This window comes from Amblyomma maculatum, chromosome 7 (assembly GCF_055883805.1).
Source record: "Amblyomma maculatum isolate TAMU_Amacu chromosome 7, ASM5588380v1, whole genome shotgun sequence".
Lineage (NCBI taxonomy): Eukaryota > Metazoa > Arthropoda > Arachnida > Ixodida > Ixodidae > Amblyomma > Amblyomma maculatum.
In genome coordinates, this window is record NC_139350.1 from 54,379,336 (window position 1) to 54,406,653 (window position 27,318).

General features: G+C 44.9%; 1 protein-coding gene across 2 annotated transcripts in view; it reads left to right on the plus strand.

Annotated features, from left to right (window-relative positions):
* LOC146183230 (glycerophosphocholine phosphodiesterase GPCPD1-like) overlaps positions 1-27,318 on the plus strand; it is a 97,628-nt gene that overhangs the window by 42,042 nt on the left and 28,268 nt on the right. For both annotated transcript variants that reach the window (XM_084609093.1, XM_084609094.1), the window contains 7 exons: positions 1,670-1,827; positions 2,056-2,139; positions 14,425-14,535; positions 15,979-16,135; positions 19,228-19,363; positions 23,385-23,439; positions 23,690-23,782. In XM_084609093.1, coding sequence (XP_084465219.1) covers positions 1,670-1,827; positions 2,056-2,139; positions 14,425-14,535; positions 15,979-16,135; positions 19,228-19,363; positions 23,385-23,439; positions 23,690-23,782 — 794 coding nt within the window. The remainder of the gene's footprint in view (positions 1-1,669; positions 1,828-2,055; positions 2,140-14,424; positions 14,536-15,978; positions 16,136-19,227; positions 19,364-23,384; positions 23,440-23,689; positions 23,783-27,318) is intronic.

Here is a 27,318-nt window from a genome sequence, read left to right on the forward strand (position 1 = left end):
GGTAGAAACAGGAGCCACTGGCAGAAGGCTGTGAAGTAAAGGAAATCGGAGTAGGAAAATGCTACTACTGACCAGTGCCCTGGAATTTTTCAGCATAGGCATAGGATCAAAAAGAGTGTGTACAAGGGGAGTGGAAATGTGCTGGTCATTGATGTGAACTCCAGACTAGTGGTGGTGCTTGAGTACACCAAGGTGATAAGCTCCACGTATCGATCTATCATATCAAAATAGTCAGACTTAGTTCAGTTATGATGTGTAGAAGCAAGCATTTATTTTGCTGCTAGTCTTTTCCGAATTGCTGCACAGGTCAGTTATGTTATTTTAAATATCTGTACCTGATCTGGCTGTTTGTCTTGTCTTGACAAAGATGCAGGTGTAGTCAGCAAAGCATTGAACGTTGAATAGAAAGGAATGAAATTGGGTATTTTTGTATTGCAGAAAAACTTGCAATTATTGAAAGCGTTTGACCTTAGAAACATGCTTCAAACTCTCATCTTATTACTCCAAAGCTTCTACAAATTGGCTTTATTACTGCTCCCTGAGCTGCTCCAAAATGCTCGAGCCTGTTTCCACCCCTGAGTGGGGTAAAATTTCTTTACAGTGTATGATATTACAGAATCCTAGGCGATTGAAAATAATCTTGCGTTCTTCCGCCTTAGTGCTGGTGTCAGGTGGGCACATGAAAGTCACTTCAAGTGTTCTAACCTGCCGTGTGAGTGAGGCATCAACTTTTGTGTGGCTCTCTTTATGGCAGCATTAATGGAAGCCACCCCTGGCCACTGTCAAAACTGCAGGTTTGGTGCTCTGTTCATGGCATGAATATAGGAAGAACGGAAAGGCCTGCTTAAGTTTTAGAAGCCATGCATACGAGACATTAATTGCATGTCAGTACAGCTGTGGTCACTGTGCTTGAAAAGCACGTGTCACCCAGTGGATGTGTGAAACCGTGATACTGCTGCCACTTAGGTTTTAAGGGGCGCTCTTGTAGGCTTGTTTCCATGTGCTGTTTGGATTAAAAGTAATGCTCAGTGGAGTAAAGAGTCCTGTGCAACCAGCATGCTGTTCCAGGGCACAGTGCTCTTGTGACGCCTTTCAGCGTTTTCACCAAGCTTAAGCAAGCAAGCTGACATTGATCTAGGTGGTAAAAGAGCCACTTTTTGCTTGCCTGGACAGCAAGCTGGGCTGTAAAAGCCGGAGTACAGCGCGACCTAAACAAAACTTCTCTAGTATACTCCACTTTTGGTTTGGCAGGTTAGGTGTAAACTGTGTAAACACTAGGAGGCAGCTTGAGTAGATACTTCACTGCTAGTAGTAGCCTGTGCCCTCTTTCAATTTATTAACTTTCTTCTGATAACACCATTAGCACCCCCCCTCCCCCCCTTTGTCTTTAGAATGTGCCCTGCCACTTCTCTGAGGTGGCAAGAATTTTGCAGGGAAGTGGTTTCTAGCTTCTAGCACTACTACCAGGGCTTTCTTGATGTTGCATTGGGCTGATGAGTGTAATGGCCCTCCAGTAATGAAAAGTTAAGTGATGGGTTCTACTGGATTGTGCCTTACTTCTCACTACCATCTGCAGTCGGCTGGGGGATGCCTAAGGTTGCAGTGGTGGAATTCTATCGGTGCCAGTTGTGCTGGAGTGCATGCGTTCACTAGTTCTCCCGCCGTGCAGATGGTGAGGACAAGATTGAGCCTGGATGGCTGACGGCAGAGTCTATTGTGCACCTCAAGATGTTCAACAGCCCAATAGTGCTGTGGAAGCGCAAGTACAAGTCTGTGCCGATCTCCTATCACATCACTCCAATCGACCTGTCTCTCCGTAACAGCGACGTAAGTGTCTCGAATCTCCCTTTGCGTCTGAACCCTCAAGTTATAGGCTACAGTTAAGGTCACTGAATACAGGTTACTGCAGCTTCTCTTGGGAGAAAGCAGCACATGGGCTCCATGTCCATTTTCACTCTACCGTCTTGTTGATATTGCTCTAGAAAGGGGTGGGGAGAGAGGTGTCTGTATTGGCATGGCTAGGTCAAATTTTCTCACTCGTTTCTTTTTTTACAGGCAGGACAAGTCTCTGAGGAGAGTGACCAGCATAGCAATATTTCTGACTTTGAGTGTGTCAAGTGGCCAGTCATTGAAATTGCTGTAAGTTGGCTCTTTTTTTTACTCCATAAGGGGGCATGGGAGGGGGGAACGCGGTGGCCGCCACCTGGCATGAAATTTGCTACTTTGTCTACATGATGTGTGGTGTCATCTAATCATGTGACATCTTGATGGTGGGAGGGAGGGGTTGCCAGATGCGGTGCAACTCTGCCTGAGTAGGCGTGCCAGCAGACTTTGTGCCACAAAACTTGTGCGCCACTCCTGGTGCACATGCCTGAGCACAGGTGGCCCACAGCTGAGTGCAAGCAAGGGGTGTGCCAATCATGGCAAGACAATCATGAAAAGAATGACAAAAGCACATAATCATCATCATCATCATCATCATGACTGTCTACTCAGGATGAATGACTATTGGTTATCCTGCCTTTGCACTGCATGTTCATTGCATGTTCCATGCCTATTTCTTCTTGATTTCAACTATGTTTTCATTGACTCTCTTTTTTTTCCCTCACCCACTTTGCTCTCTCCCTCCTTCTGTTGTTTTCCACTCCATAGCTCTCTTCTTTGTCCTCAATTTGTAATTAAACTCTTTTCGTTAGTCGCCACGTTTCTGCCCCATAGGTGAGTGCTTGTAGGATACAGCTGTTACATTCAGCGACCAAAACTCTGAGCATGCTTGATTTTTTTTACTTTTTCACAGCATCACGACATGCCTCATACTAGCAGTAATGTATGTGAACACCCGAAATTTTGGAGGCATTGCGCCTGGTTGCTCGATTTTTCGGAACTCGTTCCAATTCGCTGTGGCACCACTGCCAATAGCTAAGCCTCCATATAATACATATAGTGGAGCACGACTAATTCAGGCTTCAGAGGGGTTTGAAATGTGATCAAATTAATCCAAATTCGAGCTTGATAGAAGCATATTAGAAGTGGGGCCCTTCACTCAGTGCGATGCTGTTGCTGTTTTCACAAACTGCCCTGCTGCATTTTGATGATTCTTCGCCACGCAGACTGTGAGTACTGTATGGGGGAGCATGCTCAGAATGCGGAGGTTCAGTGAACTTTCAGTGGCCAGTTCGCTTTCGCATCTGGACTAAGCCTACGCGGTCGCCCGCAACATGCCAATGACAGTACAGCCATCAAAGGCCTGGTTGCTGCCCGTTGTAGGTGTAAACAATGCGTGGTGAGACAGTCAAGGATCGGAATGGGCACAAAATTGCTGACCCTTCTTTCACTATAGTGGCAAACGGAAGTTTATATAACGGGGCTTTTTTTTTTTATAAAATTTGTTTTTTCGGACGTTTTGGTGGCCCCAGTGAGTCCGAAAAATCGATCGTCGACTGTATGTACTTTTTTCTTCACGGATATTGGTTAACTACTGTTCATTATCTGAGAATGTATGTTAAATACGCTCGTTTACAATCTTATCCTTGTTATTTTAGTTTCACAATGTAGATCTGCAGTCACTCCTGCCCTGAGATGATGTATTTCCTTACCACTTGTGGTTCCTTGCTACCTATCATAATCTGCTCTTCCCCTACAAGACTGTTAAACTTTGATTATTAATTTTTAGGCCCACTGTTCTACTTTGCTTGTCTAAGAGATTGGCTATCCTTTGCTATTGAAGGCAATGTCAGCAGAAAACTGCGGATTACCGAGATATTCTCCATTGAATCTTGTCCCGCTGTTGCGAATTCACGTAACTGAACACCTTCTGTGAATTCGGTAAAGAGTATTGGAGAGATCTTTCTTGACATCCTTCCTTAGTAGGATTTTTGTTCTTGCTTTCTTTGTGGAGAATCATGGTGGCTATGTAACTGCTATAGATATTGTCGCATGTTTTTACATGTGGCATTGCTACATCCTGATTTCATAATAGCCTGCGTGACAGCTGAGGTTTGGACGACTGAATGAAATGCTTTCTTGCAGTCAGTGGAGGCTATATATAGGTGTCGGTTTTATATATTCTTGTCATTTCTCTATCACCTGATTGATAGGGTGAATATGGTCTATTTTTGAGTAGCCTTTAAGGGTGTCTGCCTTGTCCTTTGGTTGATTGAAGTTGCCCTAACTTTATTGGTGATAATCTTAGTGAATTCCACATTGGCAGTGGTCATTAAACTCATTGGTTTCTAATTTTTCAAGTACTTGATGTCTCTTTCCTTATTGATTAAAATGATGTTAGCGTTCTTCCAAATTTCCGGTGCATTCGAGGTCATGGGGCATTGTGGATACAGGGGGGCCATTTTTTTTCTAGCACTATCTCCCTATTGTCCTTCAATGGACCTTCTATCAGCTGATCCTCACCAGGCGCTTTTTTCCTCGGTGTTGCATTTGAGGGTTTCTTCTCTTTTTGTATGTGCAATTGCTTTGCACTACTTCCTCTTTCATTTTACGGGCCGTATATGTCGGCTGTTGTATAAATGTGTGTGGAACTCTATATTGTGGAACTCCATATGTAAATTGTATGATGCGTAAAATTATGCAAAGAAAAGCAAAGGCATCAACGCTCTCGAATTTTCATCATGTAGTGTAACCACAAAGTTGTTTGGGAGGCGGTCAGTACTATTTAATGCGGCAGCTCTTAAGCGCCCATTCCTGGGTTTTTTCATAGGAGTAGTAGTAGCAGTCTGCATAACTGGAGGCTGGTTGCTGGGAAAGGAGGAAGATATGATAAGAGCAGAAGAAGGCGTAACCGGAGGGAGGTTGCCATGGAAGGAGGAGGCTACGACAAGGGCAGTTGAATGCCATTCAAGGAATGGTGACCAGGAAGGTAGGTATGACAAGAGTGTAGGAGTACATAACTGGAAAGGGGTTGCCATAGGGTCGGGTGGCTAACCACAGAGGGCATGGTGTGAGATCCTGAATCTGTAACTGGAGGGCGGCTACCATGGGTGCCACCTGACGGGTGGTTTCCATGGAAGGAAGTGAATGCGGAGAGATTCTAGGAAGGTGTAACCGGAGGTTTGTTACCATGGGAGGAGGAAGTCGTGGCAAAAGTGAGGAATGCGCATCCTCTGTCGGGGTGGTTGCCAGGGGACCTTCCGAAATCTATCTCCAAGGAAGGAGGAAGGTATGATGAGAGGGGAGGAATGTAGCACGGTCTGTCTACGGCAGCTGCTGCAAAACACACTGTCGTAGGAGAGGCTTAGCCATGGTGGTGCCTCTTGCCTAGAATGGCAGATTGAAGGGATGCGCTAGTCAAAAGACGGGTGTGTGGAAAGCTGAAAACAGTGCTCAATAGCTACAATATATGCATGTTGCTTTGAAATTCATGACTACAGCTATCACTGAACCTCACTTTACACAATGGTAACTCTCCAGTGAGTCCTTTAACCTTTGTTGCTCAAAGCTTTGCTGCCTTCTTCCCGAAAGTATGCGAATAGCAACATCAAGACATGTGGGTTGCATTTAGGACAGCAAATCAGGTTAGTTGGTGCAGATTCATGGTGCAGGAAATGACGGTGCTGAAGGAATAATGGTACTGGATATGCAGCTAAGCATTTTATATAAAGATAGGAGAAGGTGTAATATGCAGAGTGATTTTTAAAAAATCTTTGATTGCATATTTAATTTCAAAGACATGACAGGTATGTCGGGGGAGTCTGTGTAGGTGGATTCATCATCATCATCATCAGCCTGACAATGCCCATTGCAGGGCGAAGGCCTCTCCCATATTTCTCCACTTAACCCGGTTCTGTACTAGCTGCATCCACTTGACCCCTGCGAACTTCTTGACCTCATCTGCCCACCTAACTTTCTGCCGCCCCCTGCTACGCTTTCCTTCCCTTGGAATCCAGTTTGTTACCCTAAGCGACGAGCATTTATCCTTTCTTCGCACTACATGCCCTGCCCATGTCCATTTCTTCTTAATTTCCGCTAGAATGTCGGTAACTTGAGTTATTTCTCTAACCCACTAGGTGGATTAAACTTTGTTTTTTTTTTATTCTCAACTTTAGGCTTTAGGGTTAAGATTTTACTGCATAATTGAAGGCTTTTAACATCTAAGGGGAACCTGACTTTTCATTTTTCTGAATTAGGACTGTGATTCAAATTATAAAAAGTAAAAAATACTCCTTTGAAGGCCCGATGAGTTGGCCCATTTATATAATGACATTGCTGCACATGGTATCACTGATGAAATCAGGTTATCTCCTTTATAATAAAATGCACGAACTGCATCTGTATTTGTTGCATTAAAAATTCTAACGACATCATTTTATCACTGTGCAATGTGGGAAAGCCAAGTTGACGAGCTTCATTTTTCAGCTTTGCTATTCTGAATCACTATGCCTATTGCTCGCCTCGAACTTGCGGGCTTTACTTTCCAAACAGAATCTTGGGCCCCAAGACCAAAATTAATGTGTTGATTATTTATTTAGCTATTAATCTTTTATTTGAATTTTGTCATTTATGTAGTGGCTGATTTGCTATCCAATCCACGTGCGCAAACTGCAGTGATATACAGTGAAACCTCGTTATAACGAACAGTTAAAAAAATCGAAAAATAGTTCGCTCTATCCATAGTTCGTAATATAAAATTTCGTAGAAAATACATGCAAGAGCACCAAAATTCAATCAGAGAAGGCACAGCAACTCTGAGGGTGCCTACTTGGGTCACGTCCATTTATTTAAGCGCTAAGAACTGCATTATCGCGGCCTGCTTTTTTGTGTTGATCGCGTTCCATATCATGCCCTGTTCCACAGTTTGCAAACACTCAACGAGTGCAAACCCACTGCTCTCGATAGCACTGCAGTGGCTGCGCAGTAAATCCAATGCAGCAAGTGCTTCTTGTGAAGTCGGAATGTTCTCATCGTCTGCAGCGTCAGCCTAAGCTTCGTCTGCGGGATGTTCAGAAACATTCCAGAGCGATTTTGGCATCCGTCAGTACAGCCGTGGTCGCCGCGATGTCGTCGCCTACAAAGCCCTCTACAGTCATTCATCGAGCTCGCGGAGCTCTGCTTCTGCTTCGTCGGGATCGTCCCCATCGTCACTTGATGCATGGGCCTCTGCTGGAACAAAACCTACGTGCCGAAAGCAGTTGGCAATCGTTTTGCCTTTCACGCTGTTCCTTGCCGGTTTAATGCTCCCAGCAAGTCCAAGTCCTGCTTCATACGAAGCTTCACGAGAACAGTGTCAATCAGTCTCCTCTTGTAAACTGCCTTGAAGGCCCTGATTTTATCTCGAGCTGCTCTTTTTTTAACGTTCACCGCCATCACAGCACTACGCACACCCGCGCACCACACTCGACACGGCGACCGACGCAGCCTCCACCGAACGCTACGATGGCCACGCCGCGACGCCGCCATGCCGCTGCTAACACTAAAACGCGAAAAATGCAAAAACCAAAAAGGCAAAAGCAACATTTGATCGCGCCACTGCCGCCGCTGCTGAAGCGGCGCTGTCAATGACTGCAAGATGCGAACGATTTCTCATGGCCTCTGAGATTACTTCCATGCGCAATATGCGTGCGGGGGTGATCTCGGAGGCCATGAATTCTTTTGGCTCTCAACTCTCAATGCGGTCGTGGCATCTGTGGCGCTGTCAGTGCCTGCGAGGTAGTCCTGAACGTTTGCTGCGCCGTACAACACACTTGTAGTGCAACGAAGCCTGCCTCCTACTATTAAAGTGAGGTGGTGCTTGGCGTCGCGAAGTTCGTAATATCCGTTTTATGCCGAACCGCGTTCGCTATGGGAAGTTAAATATACATGTTTGACAAAAATATTTCGGAAGAGTTCGATATATTCAATAATTCGTTATTTGCATGTTCGTTATATCGAGGTTTGACTGTATCTCTCACTGCTTAAAAAATTAAAAAACCAAGGTATCGCACACTTGTTACATAAAAGGCACTGTAATGAAAAAGAAATCAAACTAGCAACTCAGTTGAGAGTCAGATACGTATACTTCGTATCATGCATGTGAATGGGCAGCTAGTCGAACCTATCACGATCGCTCCTTCAGTTATGCAAAGGAGACCGGCTGTTAACTTGGAAAGGAAGGGCGTGCAGGCCATTTTAAAAGGAGAAACAGTGAAAGTTTCGTAGGGTAGAGACTGGAAAAGAGGCAAGTGACCACAGGCAGAAATGTCTCCTTGGGACGGTTTATACATTAATGCTTAGAGGCTTCGCCAAGCTTGGTTATTTTGAGCTGAGAGGGTTGTGGGTCAAACAATGTCAGTGTTTTTTTTTGTTTTTTTTGTAGCCCTCATTCTCCTAAGCAGCCTTCCATTTTTCATGGTTTACTTCAACAGTTTTGGCTGGCATTATTATTGGCAATAATATACCTTTCTTTTTTTTTTTCTTGCATCTGGGACTTCCCTCTCGCATTAAATTCATGGTCATGTCATGCGTGTGTATAATATGGTAAAACTGTCATGCCACTAAGCAGTAGTTTGCACAGACATGACGCACAGTGCGATGCCGAGAGGACACCTTTGTACTAACAGAAAATGGTGTTCATGCTACCACATGCTAACGCGATGACCTCTCTAGCCAACTTAATAGTGACTACACAACAGCAGGTTCCTGGTTACCACCCCCAAATTACAAGTGGCATATTCTGTAACGTTGTGCTTTGTGCTACAATGTAGCACATGGGAATGAGAATTCGACTCCAATTCTTGTCCTACAAGAAATCAGATTTTTCCGATCTTCTTTTGTGGGCTAAGAATGTTTCCTTCATATGAGGTGTACATGTTCTTAAGTTTGTGAGATAGGCTGTTCACGAATTCAACAGTAACTCTGCAGCCGGCCCCGATGGTATCACAAATCGGGCTCTCCGAAACTTAGAGGACGACTCGGTCACATTCCTAACGCAACAAATCAGTGAGGTCTGGAAAACTGGCCAACTATCTGCCGAGTGGAAACATGCCAATATGGTCCTCATCCCAAAACTGGGCAAGCCGCTGGGCCTACCCAACCTAGGGCCGATCTCACTGACGTTCTGCCTAGGAAAGCTAGCCGAACACGTCATCCTGAATAGACTATCGGAATACGTAAAAGAAAAGGAGTACTTCCCTTACAGTATGATCGGTTACAGGCCAGGTCTCTCAACACAAGACGCTATGCTACGAATCAAAAATCTGTTGGATCGCCCCACACGAGACACTAAGGCGCTACTGGGACTCAACGTGGAGCAAGCTTTTGACAAAATCCAACACCAAGCCATTCTCAAAGCCATATCTGATCACAATCTCGGAACACGCTTCTACCACTACGTCAAGGCGTTTCTGGAGGATCGAACGGCCACTCTCCGGATAGGCGAGCACGTCTCGGAGAGCTTTAATCTGGGCGATAAGGGAGCACCACAAGGCTCAGTACTTTCACCATTCTTATTTAACTTGGCGATGACAAAGCTTTCTCGCGCACTGGGTGAAATTGCTGATGTGGAGCACACCATATACGCAGACGATGTTACCATCTGGAGCACCGGTGGCAGCAATGCGGAATTGGAAGCGCGCATGCAAGAAGCCATCACGGTTACCGAGGCCCATCTTGCCCCAATGGTACTTCGCTGCTGTTCTAGAAATCCGAGCTACTCATCTACCACCCCCCAAGACCAGGGCGCCCGTCCAACAACTGGCGCAGACACCACACACCATGCATAGAGTTACATGACGGGGATGGAAATCACATACCTACGGTCGACAAAATACGAATTCTAGGTTTAATCATCCAAAGCAACTGGTCCAACTCGGCGTTGCTTGACAGCGTCACGATCAAGATTGCAAACGCGATCCGGATGTTTTGGCGCATCATGAATAGGCACAGGGACTGAGTGAGGACGACGCTATTCAAATGGTCCATGCTTTTGTACTGTGTCACATCACATGCGTGGCTGCAATGCTCAACTGGAAAAAGGAACATCAGAGAAAGCTTGAAGTACACATACGCCGAGCTTTCAAGAGAGCGTTGGGGCTCCCCAATAATGCCTCCACTGAAGTACTCTTACAGCTAGGAGTGCACAATACCCTTGCCAAAATCATCGAGGCACAGCACACGGCACAGATTGCATGCCTATCAAGCACCAAAGTTGGCAGAGAGATTCTTGTCAAGCTCGGCCTGAACACCATAGTAGAAAGGGACGACGTCCGGCAGTTACCTAAAGTCGTGCGAGAAGCAATCAAAGTGTCCCCCTTCCCAAGAAACGTACACCCGATCCACAATCAAGGAAGAAAGCTCGCCAGCGCCAAAGCCCTTGCTGCGGGCGCTACACAGTTTCCCAACCAGACAGCTTTCATGGATGCAGCGTACATACCGGGAAAGCATGCCTACTCGGTAGCAGTAGTCGACGGACACGGGCGTACGCACAACTCACTCACACTTTACACCAAGAAGCCAGAGGTAGCTGAACAAGTAGCGATAGCACTAGCTCTAAAAGACTCGAACTTCAAAACTGTACACAGCGACTTAGAGCAGCCACTCGATCTTTCGCCAAGGGCGGGATAGACAAGACGACGCTACGTATCTTAGGCGGAAGTAACATCACCGATCACTCCATCGTATGGTTCCCGGCACACATGGGCAGCTTAGGGGGCGGCACCTGGCGCCTAGCCGAATGTCCTTCAGTACCCTTACTGTGGGAAATAAAGTTTTACCAAACCAAACCAATAGGCTGTAGAATTAACATGCAACTGTGTTATTTATTCTCTCTTTGAGAAGTGTTTCATCCATGTTCTGGATTTCCATCGGGGCATTTTGGAAATTACTGACTGTTTACCCTCATTGAATGTATGCGAAGTGGCAACGTAGAAGCGGGCGTGTGCACTGGCTCTGGGGTTTCTTCCACATGGATTTAGTTTTCTCTGCTTGAGTGGACAAATTCCGTGCATTTCGGCGGCCTCTGTCATGGAAGGTGTTTTGTATCTTGAAGTGATTGTTTGGCTGTTTGTGAGATCTTTTTTTTAATAGTCTTGGGACCTTGTTCTCACGCTGAGTGTGAGACACTGGGTCTGAGGCTGTAGTTCACTTTTGTGGTGGTGAAGGAGTGGTCCTGCAGATCCGTGATTTACGCAGTAAATTGTGTGGCCACCACATTTGCTAAGGGATACCATTCAAGATCCAAGTTTTATCCCGAGTTTTATATTGGCTCAGCCAAAGGTGGTTGAGGAGGGTATTATTTTCATGCATGACAGGCATTATCAGAAGAAATATTTGCCTTTTTTGCTTTTTCGTCTTATCACACTTAGCATGCAATCATGTGGAAACTACAGAAGTCCTGCTAATGGTTTTATTTTTCATATGCGCAGCATTTTATGAATTTGGCTTAAGTCACAGTTATGTAATATTTTGTGTGCAATGAATTTTTTTGGACCAGTAGTAAGGCATGTTCACTCTTCCTTGCAGGTGGGCAGACTTTCAGGAACTTTCAAGGCCTACTGCTGCCTTGAGTCTGATTCTCGCGTTGCTGATTGTAGTGGGAGTGCAGGAGTACCGAATTCTGCAGCCTCAGTTGTGACCTAGGCATTCTTTGTAAACTAAAGCCGCTAAAGCTCTGATAGCTTTTGTGCTCACTGTATATTATGCTTCTAGTGGTAGAGAGAAAAGAACAAAGTGCTGATTACTGAAATATTGCAGACCTGCTAAGTTGGGACTTGTCCAAACTATTAGCGAGTTGTGTAAGATTGGAGAAGCACACGAAAATTAACCTTTTTTTTTTCTGTAAAGTGCCCACAAAAATGTAGCATTCTGCTGCATATCACTCCCGTACTATGGTGTGCCAGTATTGCAAATTGCAGTACTTGCATAGCGTCACAGTGTTGACGTATCCATGGTGTTCAGGCTTAATCTTTGCTGATGGTGAACTACTTTTTGGGCATGGATGGCGCCAGCTTGAATAGGTGTGCTAGCAGAGGCAGTGTTGCATGCTAAGTGTGAAATGGAGTACGGTCGCTTCTATTCCTTCTCATTTTTGACCATTCGTCTGCACAAGTGCACCTGTACAGAAGTCATTCTTCTCCTGCTAACCCTAAAGCAATTGTGATTGTTAACCCTGTGGCCACTACCAGCATTCCTTGGTGTAAGTGAGATATTGCAGCAGCCAGCACTGTTTGACTATTGTGGGATGAGCAGTGTTTTAAACTGCTGTTTTGACTTTTTTGGGTACCGTTGGGATCTGTGGACATTACAGAGGATTGTACATCTGAAGGGAGAACACAGTGGCGAAGTTAAGAAAAATGCAACAGAGCCTAGTGTAATGAAATAGCTGAACTGTGAGAAGTAGAGGACAGAAGGAGAACATGCGACAGGCTGCTTTTTGAAAGGAGCTTAGATGTAGCAGTATTAAAAGCGGTATAATTATTATTTTTGGCTATAGCCTAACAAAGGTAATTGCAACTTGCTGAAATTAAGTGATGAATGAGTTATGAAAAAGTTTGTTTCAGGTGCAGAAGTGTCAGCCTTGTTATGATGGTTAGTGTGAGCTGAAATGTGAATTGACGTCAGTAGTTTTTCCCGGAACTGTTTTCTTACCATAAGAAAATAGGCGAATTCACAGTAGTGTCTGTAAAGAAACTTATTCATTCATAAAATGAAAAATTTTGCTTTATTGCAGCGTATCAGACCATAGTTGATAGAGCTCTTCCAGTGACATGGAACAAATTTGACAACAGAATACTGTGCACGTTTCATTAAAAAAAAAAAATCTAAGGACGGTCATGATACTCCGTAGTGTGAAATTTGAGCGTAGCTATTTAAGCGTTTTTGTGAAATATTGAGGCAAATGATTTGAGAGATGCTTATGCATATGTAGGTACATTTACAAAGCATTCCATTTTTCTCACAAGCCAAAGAGAATTTCTTAGAAGAAGAAATTCTTTTTGTCTCTGGAAAGTAAAATCATTCAGAAAACACGAGAATGAAAAATATTCCAGAATGCAATTTTTTGCGTTACTATGTCAGTAAGCTTTGTGCTGAGTTACAGAACTCGGCATGCTAAGCTTGTCAATCAGTAAAAAAAAAAAAAAAAAAAGTAACTTGTTCACACAGAGCGCTTTGTTTGGGCTACTCTAGTGCAGTGCCAAAGTACACACTGTGCTGCCATGGAGAAAACTTTCAGAAGCCTTGGCAATAAGAGAAAGTAAAGTTGCGGATGGGGAGCTGCTGGTAGCCCCCTGCTGAGCATAGCAGTCGTCTCTGTCCAAACATTCAATGAATGAGCATCATTTATTTTTCTCGCAAAGCTGTCATTTGCATCTGCAAAACACTGCCGTTGCAGACGTAGGTCGACCGGATATGAGGACACCACCTCGGATGTCATGCTTGCCGTTACAGCTTCGTATTGGCAGGTTTTGCAGGAATACTGCGTCGTACGGCTGACAAAAAAAAATGTCTGAAACTGAAATAGTACTTTATTTGCCTAATTTACGAATTCATCTATTATGTGTCACCTTGTTGAGCACTTTGTTGAAACCAATGAATGTAACACCTGTCTGCTTACCTTCGTTAATCGACTGTATGAAGTTATGCACACTTTTAACTAATTGAGTACTTAATGAAAACCGACACCTGAAATCATGTTCGGCATCTGTAATTACTGTGTGTTCCTGTAAGGAACCTAATAATTATAGGGTTAGGAAATATGTGCTTCAAAATTTCGCATGATGTCGATGTCAGTGATACCAGATATTAATTTTCAATGGATGTTTTTTTTTTCTGATTTTATGCAAGGGTTTGACCTCGGCCGACCTGCAGTGATCCGGTGAATAGCTGTCGCATAAAGATCTGCTGAATACATAATACAAATATACTTCACACCCAATTCCGCATGGTGTTTCTAAATAGCATTGGTATATTGTGTCCCGAGCATTGTTTTACATTAAGGTTTAAGAGAAAGTTCAGAAAGCCACTCTCCAAAATAACATCAGCTATGGTGGGCAGCAATAAATTAAAGTTCGAGGAGGCAATGTGAGGGAAATTATGCAAGACCTCTTATCATCAGGCTTTGTCAAGAGAATTCCGAACTACTATTTGCAGAGTAGTGACACTGTGCATTTTAATGTTGACTCCTCTGGATGGTGAGGCTTTGTCCATTATTTTTCAATGCTGCCTAGGTATAAAATTTGGGATAATGTGCAACATTTGGGAGGCAATAGGATGAATAGCATGGGTAGTGTTCATTCAGGAGCATATGCAAAATTGATAAATGTCAATCCTACTTGCGTGCCCGTCCACAATATTGCACAACATTTTTGCAAGTGTTAGAATCAGTACAAAAACAAAGTAAGACTGACATTTGAGCTAGTTGGTACAGCATCTTGAAAAATGAGTTTCAATTTTAGTCTTGTCAGCAGCATCATGTGACCCATGATTTGCTTGTTGCAGGTGATGAAGGAAGGTGACTACGAGTTCAAGAAGCAGAGTCAGTTTGGAAACCTCTATGTGCCTGAAGACTTTGTCATTTTCCAGGCACAGGTCTTGCACCCCTCTAACATTGTGAGTGCCATCTTTGGTTATCTTGCGCTAGAGGGCAGTGTGTAGCAAAGTCGTTTTCCCCTCCCCCATGCCCACGACCTAAAAAATACAGAGTGGTTTGCATTTTGTGGTCGGTGTTAATATCGCTGGTTATGGTCCACACTTCAGGTCGGTAAGAAGCCTGCAAGGTGCTAGGTAGGGCCATGTTTGGGCTAGTTATCGGCGTTTGTGGTGCCTGGCATCTGTGATCTCTCTTGCTAATCTTGTGGCTCTTTGTGTGCATTGCGTGTGCACGTGTCCTGCATGTAAGGATGCTTGGGTGTGTCCCCTTCTTCTTCCAAGCGGTGCATGGAGGTTTTGAGAACAGGCAGTTGACACTGGACTTTTCCCATCTGTTGTTGTTTCAGGCTGCGTTAGACGAGGCCGCGAGGTAAGTCGGCCCGCCGCCCTCACTCTGACTACTTCAAGAGACTCGCATCGTTGCCGGCGTGTCTGCCCACCACCCAGCAGCTGCTCTTTGATGATGATGATGGTGGTCCCAAGGGGGTCCTCCCAACCGACCCTGCTTGTCGCTCGCTCCCTCACTTGCCCCTTCGATGACCGTCACTCACCAAGGCACCGTTTCCTCCGAGATTTAACCCAAACAAGTTCCAGGGACAGTGATGAAATGACGGCGGTTAGGGGTGGCCGTACGTTTTCCCGTGCAGTCACTGACTTCACGGTTTTACTTTTGCTTGTTTCCTCTTCCCTGTGCTTTTCTCTGCCTCCTCCCCAACCTGTTTGGGCGTCATCTCGGTTTGCTGCGCTGTCAACGACCACCACCTGGCAGCTGCGTTATGGTGTCAGCAACAGAAGCTGCGTCCACCCTGTGTGCATGCATGGTTGTGTGATTGAATGTGAGGTGGCCGCATTCCCTTAAATATGGCGCAGCCGGTAAGGCTTTGTCCTACATATCATGGTAGCTCAAAAAATGACATTGGCTACTCTCGAATGGCATTTGGTAGTGCACAAGTTTCAAAGCATTCTGCCCACTCATATTTTATCAGTCGCGCTGCTCTTTCTCATGCTGGTGGCATTTCGAAGCTCCATAAATTCACAATGGGATATTGTTTTACTTTTAAACTCTCTACATGGCTCGATGTGCTTTCCCCAATTGGATCATGCACATTAAGGATCAGGATGGAGGCATGAAATTGGTATAACTACATTTGTTCTTAGGCCTCCCTCGCCGTGTATGAAGGGTAGTTGACAGTTCTTTCTCATATCGATTAATGGGAAGCGGGACTTGGGTGTTCATCCAGAAACGAAAATTTGTGCTTTGTGATAAGCTCTCCTTGTACAGTGCAAGCCACATTCGTCTTCAGTGAGGAGAAGTCGTGCCCCCCTCCCCCCGTTGAATTGGTGGCATGCATGCCCATTGAGTGACCGCACGGGCCATTGAGGAAGGTCCTCCTCCTTGGGCAGGCGTACATGGTGGACTTCTACCGGAACGCCCCAGAGTCAAGTATCCCCGAGCACATAGGCTTCAGTTACATCTTGCCTGGAAACCTGCGAGGAACCTGTGGGACATGTACTGTGCCTATCACGGGCAATCGACACCAGCCTGTTGGTGAACTCAATGGTAAGCCACTTGTTAAGGTGAAAGCCTTTACCAGCTCATGAGTGGCGTCCGCAGCAAGTGTGCGCAGAAACTGTGCGTGAGATGTGTCCACAGGATTCCACGAAATACCAGTGGGGTTCTGGCATATAGTGATTGGTATTTATAATTAGTGATAGGTACTGATAGTAATGAGAGAGGGAGAGTCTCTTTCTCTCTAGAGAGAGAGGGAAAGCTCTCATTCAGAGAAAGAGAAAGGAAGATGGTCTCTCTGTTGAGAGAGGCCATTTCCCTCACCTTTTCTTTTCCTTCTCTCCCTCTGCAGAAAGAGTATAAAGAGGGAAGGAGACTCTGTCTAGAGAGAATGACAGAGTAGAGACTGAGTCTCTCTCTCCCTCTCTGCAGAGAGAGTAGAAAAAGGGGGTGTGACTTTCCCTAGAGAGAACGAGAGAATGGAGTGCGAGTCTGTTTCTCTATCTCTTTGTGTCAAGGAATCAGGGGTGTTCCAAGGATCAAAGCAGGGGGACGAAAATGCTTTTGCCTTGCTGCACATAAGGTGGCTTAAGTGCTGCCCTGAAATTTTTCACTTATTTCATGGCTATTTGAGCAGTGCCAACTGCACCAGTGCTGTACCTAAATGTGATTCCAGTGTCAGAGTGCGGGATCTGTGTATTCATTGCGCATATGATTGAAATAACGTCAGGTATGTACTGTCTAATGGTACTACAGTGTACAGTCGTGAGCAAAAGTGGTATACAACATGTAGCTGGTGGCGGAGTGCTGCTCTGGAAAACTGCCTTTCAATGCCATCAAACAACAGCTATCTTGGATCAAGACAATCGTAGCTGTGCTCCATTTTATCGACATGCATATGTCGCATTTGATGTCCTTGATGCTGTCGCTAGATGTAGTTTAGATGCAGTTGTCCTGTTGTATACCACTTTTGCTCACGACTACATTTCATGCCCTCCTTGGGCCAATGTTGTCCAGAAGGGACATGATGAATGTGCAAGGAAAGAAAAAAGGAAATGGACTGCATCCAAATAGGATGTACTAATTTGATTCCTTGTGCATGTTTAGTGCGTTTGGAGCATACTGAATTTCAGCTTGCTTTGCTTGCTTCGCATTTTCTTGCTGCAGCCCTTTTTTGTCATCCACTGTTGTCCACTGTCTGCTTTCGGCCACAGTCTTAGCCCCATGCTCTGGTCATATTGCCTCAGGCATTGTGGCCCGTCCTCCATTCAGAGCATGTCATGAAAGGACCCAGTGGCTTCATGGTGGAAAGGTGAAGGCTTAGTCCAGATCTGGCCATTGTCTCCTGCCAGCTTTGCCTTAGTCGTTGCTGTGCCCATAAAGCAGCACATCTGTGTCCTAGTTGATTTGGTGGGATAGCACAATGTTCAGTCTTTGCCTCCATTTGGAGGAAGTATCTCTGTAGCCCCAGAGTAACCTGAAGCAGAAGAGTTGAGAAGGGTGAGCAGAGAGGGATGTGAAGGTGGCCAGCGGCAGACAGGTATGCTGCCGTGAAAAAAAAAGAGGCATATCGGGTTGCCAGGGAACACGATCAAAGTGTAACACTCGAAGACCATTTTCAGCGTGGTCAACTGTGCCATTTATTAACTGAGCACATTATGTGCAATGCAGGCAATGTTATCACCCATTCTGCTGTTTACTGCTTGTGGTCTGTCGGATAGGTGTGTGTGCCAGCAAAGTTTTACTGCTTAGACGGTAGAAGACACAGATACTCTGTGAAACTAAAAAAATAACACTGACTTTGAAAAAGACCAAGCCGTATTAACCAAAGCTAAAGAGACTGAATGGCTCTAAAATACCTTTTGAGTAAATAATGATAATAATTGGTTCACAGGAAAGGAAAGGTGCAGCATCTGTCACAGTTGTTCTGCGGACACCTGAATCATGCCGTAAGGGAAGGGAGTTAGGTGGGAGTGAAAGCAGAAAGGGGTGCCTTAGTGGAGGGCTCCGGAGTAATTTCAACCACCTGGGGATCTTTAATCTGCACTGACATCGCATAGCACACGGATGCCACTTCGTTTCGCCTCCATCGAAACGCAGCCGCCTTTCGATGAAGGTGGAACGAAATAAATGGAAAAAAAAAAGTGGCACAGGGCTGGCGCATGCCACTGAAATTCTTCACGTGTCCCTTATATTTCTGGCAACCTGTCTGTGGCTACAGTCGTGTGCCTAATTGTGTGCTGGGCATCTGGGAATATAACATGCTTTTACTTGAGGGGCATGCCCCTCAAGTTACCTGCTAAAATATGATCTTTTAATAGATAAGTATTGATTTGTGTATGCATTTCATTTCATACCAGTGGCCTCGGCTAGAAATTGTGAAGCTTTCATAAATTAAACCTTTGCCCACATCAGAAACATGCGTGGCCATTCCCACCACTGCATGCGATGATGCCTCAACTGATATTTGTCCGTTGGTTGCATCTCTGGCCCTCATAACTAGCCACCGTGATTTTGGCTAAACTAATTGTGCAGCTGGATTTTCACAGAGCGGAACATGGTGCTAAGATTGTATACTAGACTAGAACAAAGCCAGAGATGTTCTTTCAGTGCACTGTTGTGCTTTACTGTCATTCTTGTTGCCGCTCTTTCTTTAAGTGGAGAAAGAAAGTACAGAGCGATGGTTTTTGGGGCATGGGCTTCTACGGGAGCAGCGCGGCCCTAGAAAATAACGGCAATTCCCATATTATTTCGCATACTTTGAAGTAAAGTGTACTGCTTTGGCCTGTTAAGGCATTTCTGTGACTCGACAGAGCTTCATCCCTTTTGAATGAGTAGCAGGTTTGCTATTCAGTTACGAAAATGCCTAGTAACGTGTGAGGACATTGCTGCCTGTAAGTAGAAAGTGGATGCCAATGATTGCTGGCAACATTTCTTGTCACTGTGTGGCACTTTAGCGGCAATCAGCATGTGAATGAACGCTTCATGTGTTCTCGTCGTTGCCTACTGCCTTAAAAAAAAGAACGGCGCCTCACTCCGAAGAGACGTTTCGCGCCAGTCTGCATGGTTGAAGTTCATCTGCACTGCAGATTTGAGCGTTCCTCACGTAGACCTCCTCCTTGCAATTCTTCTTTGTTGTGCAGTCTCGTACCTGATCATCAGTCCGCTGGCCGGCTACTCATGCTACTGTCGCGATACTTACTCCAAGTTTTGGAAGAAAACCAACCGGGGACTGGACGTAGGGCACCGGGGCTCGGGCAACGCCCGCCGGACAGACAAGTGAGTGCAGCACAGATGGCCTGGGTCATTGCGAAAAAAAAATGCCGTTCAGTGATGTGCATTTGTGCTTTAGGCAACACAAGGAACAGAAGTACCTTTTTGTAGAAATGCCAAAGGAAGACCTGGTTGCAGGGGTGTACAAGGCTACTTCAGGCCCAGCCTAGTGTGGCTGCAAATTTTTGGGGGAAGGAGCTCTACAGTCTCAAATTGTGTTGTCACTTGGTCACTTTGGGTGAGCACGGTATATTGGGGGCCATTGACATAAAAAGACGGCGAAGATTCAAATTCAGAATATTCAATTCTTGTGAGCGTTGGAAAAATATAATACCTCCGCCCGCCTCTGACCGTAATGCCACAAATGGCTGGGCGCACTGATAAAGGAAGGGAACAGTCATCAGTGCTGTATTTTACTTTGATTACTATAAGAGACGCTGAGGGAAAGATGACTTGCAGAGGAGAGCTGAATGGGTCCAGCTGAAACTCGTGTGTACTACATAGCTGTGCAGCGTTTTCACAGTGACCGCTTTACACAACGTTTGGCTGTCGGTGCTGCATTTGGGAGGACATTTCATGGCCAGTGCTTCACAAAGGGGCATGCAACAGTGATCTCCCAATGCAAGCTGCTGCTTTTTTTCTCGGGCTGCTCTGTCATATGAGCATTTTTCAAACTGGAATATATAACTCCTTTATAGCAGTCGCTTGGACCGGTAAAAATCTTTACTACATCAGTTGTTGATAATGACATGGCCCTGCAGATGCTCCCTGGTAATTAAATGGCTACTTATTAAACATGTCATGTTGCTTTACGTAAAAAAACAGCAAAGAAACCTAAAGTGCCTTTTATCTCTCGCTTGTTGTCTCTTTGTGCAATTGTGGAACGTGGTGAATACAACTTTGAGCTTGAGTTCAAGTGAAAACCGAAGGCTTGCGTCAGCACGGCGTCATGTTTTGTTGTTTCTGTCGTTTAAGAGACAGCAGATCAGAAATGCGCGGCAAAGCAGCGCACGGCGCGCCTCCTTCTCTTGTCACTGCTGCCTCGTGCTTCGCACTGCACTGTGCTGCGAATGCTTGGCCCTTCCTTCCCTTCTCTATTTCTCGCTGCACCTTTACCTTACTTTACTTTCTGAACGGGCCACGCTGCCTTCTTTCCACGTTCGTAACGAAGTTTAGTGTATTTTCTTTCCCACGTGCTGCATGCTTTCGCTCACTACTTCAAGGCCTACTTTATAAAGTTGGCTTCTCTAGGCTGATGAACCTGGTGGTAAAGCCATTTAAGGGGGTTGTTGCAGTAAAACCTCTTTACAAAAGACACTCAAGGGACCCGAAAAAGATGTCTCTTGTTACCAAAAATTCTCAAAGCACCGTGTTGATCAGTTTATTCCACATCAGCACATAGATGCATTCACCGACATTAACAGGAAATTGTTCAGGAAGGTTTAAAGAAGCCTTTCATACTAGTATGTCTTTTTGTGAGAGCAGAGTGTATTCCTTCCAAATTCTGAAGGTTTGCTTTGCAAGCCTTCCTGTTGGTCATAATACCTTTGAAGCACTCTTATGTGCTCTTCAGCTTCAGATGCTGACACCTTTTCCTCTAAAATGCCGTCATCCTGCTTCTCTGGTTCATCCTCTGTGGCACATGTGCCTTTTACTTGCGCAAGAATTCGGGAGCACACAAGGTCCACATCTGCAGATACGAATTCCTCAAGATTCCTCAGCAGTCTCTTGGATGCTCACCAAAGCTTCATATTTAAGGAAGTTTTCCACGGTATCCATATATGTCCCCTTACATCAGGTCACCACAATTAAAGCCTGCTTGTCTGAAACAGTTTTTCACAGCTTCACTTCTCAGGCCATTTCAGACACCTGAAATCACCTGAACAGCAAACTTCACATCAGTTACTACTCTAGAGTCTTGCTGCATGTCAAACAACAGGTGTTCTACCAAACTTGTTCTGTACAGCAACTTGACAGAGAGCATATGATCCCTTTGTCTATTGGCTGAAGGCAGGATGTGGAGGGGAAAAAATAACTTTGGTGGCTTTGAACACGAGGATTTTGGTGTTGCAAGAAGCATTGTCCACAAAGACAAGGACATAAAAGGTCTGAGCTTTCATCTTATCGTCGAATTTTACCACTGAAGAGTTAAAAATGCAGGATGCGATCCAAGCATTCTGGTTTGCTTCATAGGCAACAGTAATGCGATGCCAGTGGCTGAAACAGCGGGGTCGTTTTGACTTCCCAATCAAGGGGAAGCGCTCCTTCTCAGTTCCTGACGTATTGCAACAAAAAAGACTGTGATATAGAACAGAATTTAGATAAGGAAATCTGAAGGGCAGCATGTACAAGTTGGTACATGCCAGCTGCATTGCATGAACGTATCTGGGTTGTCTCTTCTAAATAAGGAAGAATTTACTCTAGGACCCTGAAAAAGTTGTCCTTAGTAACCGAGTGTCTCTTGTAAACATCTCTTGTATGCAATGCTGTTAACATTGTAAACATAGGAAAGCCAACCAAATCATTTTCAAATGTCTCTTATAACAGAGTGTCTCTTGTAATGAGATTTTACTATTACTTTTTTTTTTTTTTCAAGAACACAAATCTACCTCTCGATCCTAGTTAGTGTGCGTGGCGCGATTTCATTTCGCGAGTATGTCACCATGGCCAGACTCACTTTACTATAACTGATTTTTACCTTCTATGGAAGATTAACTGGGACTTCAGTTTCACTTTACTATATCAGGGTTTACTGAAATGGGGGTTGGCCTACTGTATATTACTTATTTCCCTGAGCACAAATTTCATTCTATGAGGTATAGCTGTGCCACGGGATTTATCCCCCCATCTCCTACACGTGATGCCAAATATACTTAGGCACAGAATAAATGATGTTGAGCAAAATAAAATCTGTATGCAATAAATATGTTTGTTTTTCATAGGTGTTTTGTAAACATTCCTTCTAGTCTTCTTAACTACCTGCATTCATTCCTAAATGCTTGAAGATATTGATTCCAGTTCTTATTGTTTTGTTTTCTTTCCAACACAACATTTTTATATAGTATTTGCATGCCCATAAGTGTGCCCTGAAATTGGACAGGCTTTTTTTTTTTTTTTTTAGAATTTTTTCGACAAAAAAAAAACTTAACGCGACTTCTGCCACGGTACCATTGGGCAGTGCTTTTGCTTCGGCGTAGCGGGTAAGGTAGTTGGTGGCCACGATGATCCTGCAAAAAAAAAAAAAAAAAAAAGCAACTCTGCAGCGGCGATAGCAACAAACGTGCTCGTCGATCGTCGAACTAAGAATGCCTGTTTCTCTTGACAGCACTGAATTTAAGGGCGGCGAGGAAAGGTCTAAATAAAGCCGCAAACGCTACTAGCATGACCGGGAACATTGTAGAAACACGCGCGAGCGGATGGAATCTTCGAGATCCGTCCCGACGCATCGTTCGCGGCAAAAAAAAATAACGCGTCGTATTGCGACAACGAGCATAAACAAACACGGGATACAGCATGCCAGCAGCTGTCGAACAAGAACAAATAAAGATTTAAACAGTTTGCGGTAATATCTGGTATGCATTCCTTCCTGTATGACTGACAGGTCTCGCTTTTATTTTATTTTTTTTATTCATCTTATCATTGTCATTGTACTCTTTTCCACCCCCCCCTCTTCTCCCCAGTTATGTTAGCAGTATTCCAAATAAAAAGTAATAAGTGTGATCACCCTAGACTGGACTCTTGCTGATTTGTAGTTTTTGGCTTGTTTTTGCAGGAAGTTATAAAAATAAAAATGTTCGCTGCCTATTATGGATCATCATACTTGCTGTAAAGAAGGTATACCTGCAGTCGTAGGAAAGAAGTGCCAGTCTGGTTTCCTTGGCTTGTCCGCCGAAGCCACATGCTTTACTCTTCTTCTAGCCACATTCTTAAAATGTGCTTCCCGAGTTTGGGAGCGGCATTGGACCACCTGGAAAGGTGGCGATTGCTGGCATGCATATCAAGGCTGCTCTTTCTCTGCCGCTTGCAGGGTTGAAAACGTCCTGGAGAACACGGTGGCTTCCTTCAACTATGCAGCCAAGCACGTGAGTCGTCCACATTTCTTGATGTGGTAGTACTTCAGATTTGGTGTGGTAAGACTTCAGATATGTGTGGAATGCAAGGTCATGCATAAAGTTCTGTTCACTGTGTGTTCACTCAAAAGCTACCCTCGTCTCGTTAAAAAATCTGCCAGTATCTTTTAATTATTGCAACAAACCTTTCGCTGAACTGTCCTCATTGCAAGATTGCAATTACAGTCGGACTGTTTTGTATAATATGGCCCCACTCTCTCAGGGGGCCGACATGGTGGAACTGGACGTTCAGCTTTCCAAGGACAAGGTGCCGGTCATTTACCATGACTACCACATCTGCATCTGCATGAAGAAGGTATGTGGCTGCCTTGCTGGGCAACACCTTCCATTTAATTATACGGGCGTCCAAATATACTAGTGCGTTTTCAAAGCTGAATGGAATGTGAATAGGGCTGTTGATATTGAGGCAAGATGGCAATCTGCTGCTAAACCTGGATAAACTCTGCCATGTTGTCCAATCTACAAATGCCTTCTCGGTTAAGCGTTTGAGCTATAGGGACAAGATCACAAAAAAGTGCTTCATATTGTTCGAACTACTGTATTCTTGTCCCAGTGCAGTGTTTATGCAGCAATAGGCATCCAAATAAACAGAGGGTATCTTGTTAAATGCTTGAAAGAATCTCTGGGACCATAGCAAGCAGTGATGATGGCCCTATCCATAAGCACGTGAAGCTACTATCTGTCACTCTTGTGAAAGCATACATAATGCCATCGCTCATAGGCTACCACTCTTTTGAAGCATTAAAGGAGCGCAAAAATTTTTAAGCTTAATTTTAACAAAGTGGCATGTCTCAGGTCTCAAGTCTGTCAGAGGCTGTTGTTGCATTGGGAAGAAAAAAAAACTTTCTGCGCTGATAGCTGCACTAATTGTTAGCTAAAATGTGGTAGCATTTATGGCCCGCTATGTCCAGGTCGTACAGTGCGGCGAAACCGATGTTCAAAAGCTAAGCGTGCTATTTCCTCTCAAAATTGCTATATTTGGGGCACCAGTCCACAGTCTGGGCTGTGTTTATGGTTGTAATATGGCAAGGCGGAAAAATTCTCGCTCGCGTTGTAGCCCAAATGATCACTCTTTGTCAATTTGGTAGCCATATTGTGCTTTGCTGCCATGTCAGCCGCTGGCACAAATTACCTATGCCTTTTTTTTCTGTCTCGGCCGTGATGAGTATCCACTTTTAATGAACATATTGGCCACCTGTTGTAGCAGCATGCTGTGCTGTGTCAGGACGGGCGCGGTTTTCGAAACAGACGTTGAAAAGAAAGGATATTTTTTTTTTCATACCAGTTATTCAAAAACTGCTTGAAAACTTATTGTAATTGAGTAGTTTTGTATAATTTTTAACCTGCACTTCTGTAGTTATTCAGCGGATTGAATATGAGGACATTCTATTAACTACTAAAAAGTTTGGGATGTAGTAGCCGAATAATTTTTCAAACTCCGATAACCAGTATTTGAGACTCTTTGGGGTCGGAAGTGAGATTTTTCGGATGAAATTAGCTCGTAACTGTCACAGCCGGAGTAAGGCCGACTCTTTCACCACCGAGGAATGCACCATCCTGGATTCAGTGTGCTGATGGATTGAATTGGATTGGCGTGGCAGTTTCTATTGCTCATTGCTGCACCTACAGAAAATGGCACAAACTTGTCATCAGTTTAAGGTCCCGCTTGGTAATGGCAGTGCAAGAATAAGCGTTCCTGGCAATCATTCCTTAGGAAACGGACACCATTCTTGAGTGAACTAGAATAAGAGAGTGCCTGAAATGCCTATGTCACCTGTGTATCGAAATTGAAGGTAAAGAAAAAAAGGTAATTTCCACTTGGAGTGCTGCGATCGTTAGCCTTCCCAAGGCGCCTTTTTAGAGACAGAGGGGGAGGACTGCACCAGTAGTGTAGTGGTTAGAGAACTTGCTACTTACGCGGAAGACCGAGATTCAATCCCCAATGGGTGAAATCGTTTTTCATTCTTTCTTAAATGTAAACCGCTGTAGTTCAGATAAGTTGTTGTGTGTTGGGTTTGATTTGGCTATAAAAAAAGTATATATATGAATGACCCGCGTAACCAAAACCGAAATTTATGCGGGTCACCTTGTGAATGCCGAGGCTTGCCCCGATTATGGACCATATGCAAAATTGCTGCCATCTGTTGGACCTTCAGCAAACTGCGCTACACGACGCCATGTTCAAGGGTTGAGTGCGTCGGCTGCGCTTACGGCTGCTGCCATCCCGTTAGCTGCTTCTGCTTTGTGCTGTGATTTCCGTGTATTTGTTCGCATTCAAAGCAAAAAATGACGGAATAATAGACGATTGGCTTGTCCACGCTGCCTACATTCCAATTTTACATTGTGAAGCGATACAGCACTGCTACAACTTCTTGCAAATGGCGGTAACAGCGTAGCTACAAATGGCAAAACCTTCGTTGTTGCTCTGGGGCATTCCTTGATACGCTACTCAAATACGCGTCCATGAAAGTGCAAAACATATGATATTGCTTCCGGGTGTAAAACATGTCTGCGATGTCATTACGCGTACACGAAAAAGCTTAATGTTGCTTCTTCTTCTTTTTTTTTTTTTCTTTAATATAGGACTTATGCCTAATAAACACTGCGCTCTGATGGACCTTCACAGTTTCCAGTGAAGCACGCGCACTACTGTTCCCATTTTCTGTCTGAACGTTTAGCAGCTGATGTTTCTCGTTAGCGCGTGATCAACCATATAGCAGATCCCACATTCTATATGTTACTGGCTAAAACCCCCAACCACGTGAATTTGCCGGCGAAACGCAGCAGGTGAACGACGTGATTTGATACTCCTTAGATATGTAGCTCCTGTTGCCGTCGCATCGCGATTCTATTTTGTGAAAATCAATATACAGTCGAACCCGGTTATATCGAACCCGGATATATCGAATTTTGGTTATATCGAACTCGCAGAATATCCCCTTGAAAATTCCATGTAAAAGTATAAAAAGCTGCGTCATATATCGAACTTAATTTCACCGGCCGTTCGATATATCGAACTCTGCACCACGCACTGGAAAGTGTGCCTTCCCCAAAGACTATCGCATCACCCTTGACGTTTGCCGCGTGACGTTTTCAAGCCATGCACGGAAGGAATGAGAAGGAACAGTTCGGCGACGGCTGGTCTGGGCAGCGCCGCGCCGCGCCCATTCCCCAAAGGCGCACGCATCTGTAGTTATCGTTTCCCGCGCACCAACATATGACGTTTGCAAGCCATGTGCGTGGGTGTGCCCATTCTTTTGCGGAGCTATCTCTCTCCTTCAGCACGCGCTACACATGCGCCAAGCCAGCTAAGCCCGTTTTCAGACAGACGTCGGACGCTTTCGCCAGCGTGTGTTGTGAACCCTCTGCGCCTCTGCGCGCGGCGGCTGACGTGGCTATGGCGCCTGCGGACGTTAAGAAGCGGCAGCTCTCTCTCTTTTTTTTTTTGAGAGTCATCCTTTCTTATCGTTGTGCTGTCCGGACGTTAAGCGGCGGCAGTTTTTTTTTTTTTTGTATTTTTGCGGGAGTCGTTTATCCTGCATGTATGAATCAACGAAAGCACGCGGTCAGCTGCTGCGATCATGACGCCTGCCCCAAGCGTGGCGTGGCTTGTGCAATCAAGCCATCACGGGCACTCTGCCAAGTTCGCTCCCCGCCACCGCAGGAGCTATCAAAAGATAAACGCGCCCGGACGTTATCGCTGTGCAGCATCTTGGCACGCTGCCAAGAAATGAGCTGTGGATGAGACCACCGAAACGGAGTGACGCGCGCCATCGACATGCGAGCGAAAACGCTCGCGATTTCTGCCGCGGCGACACAGAAACCTTGTTT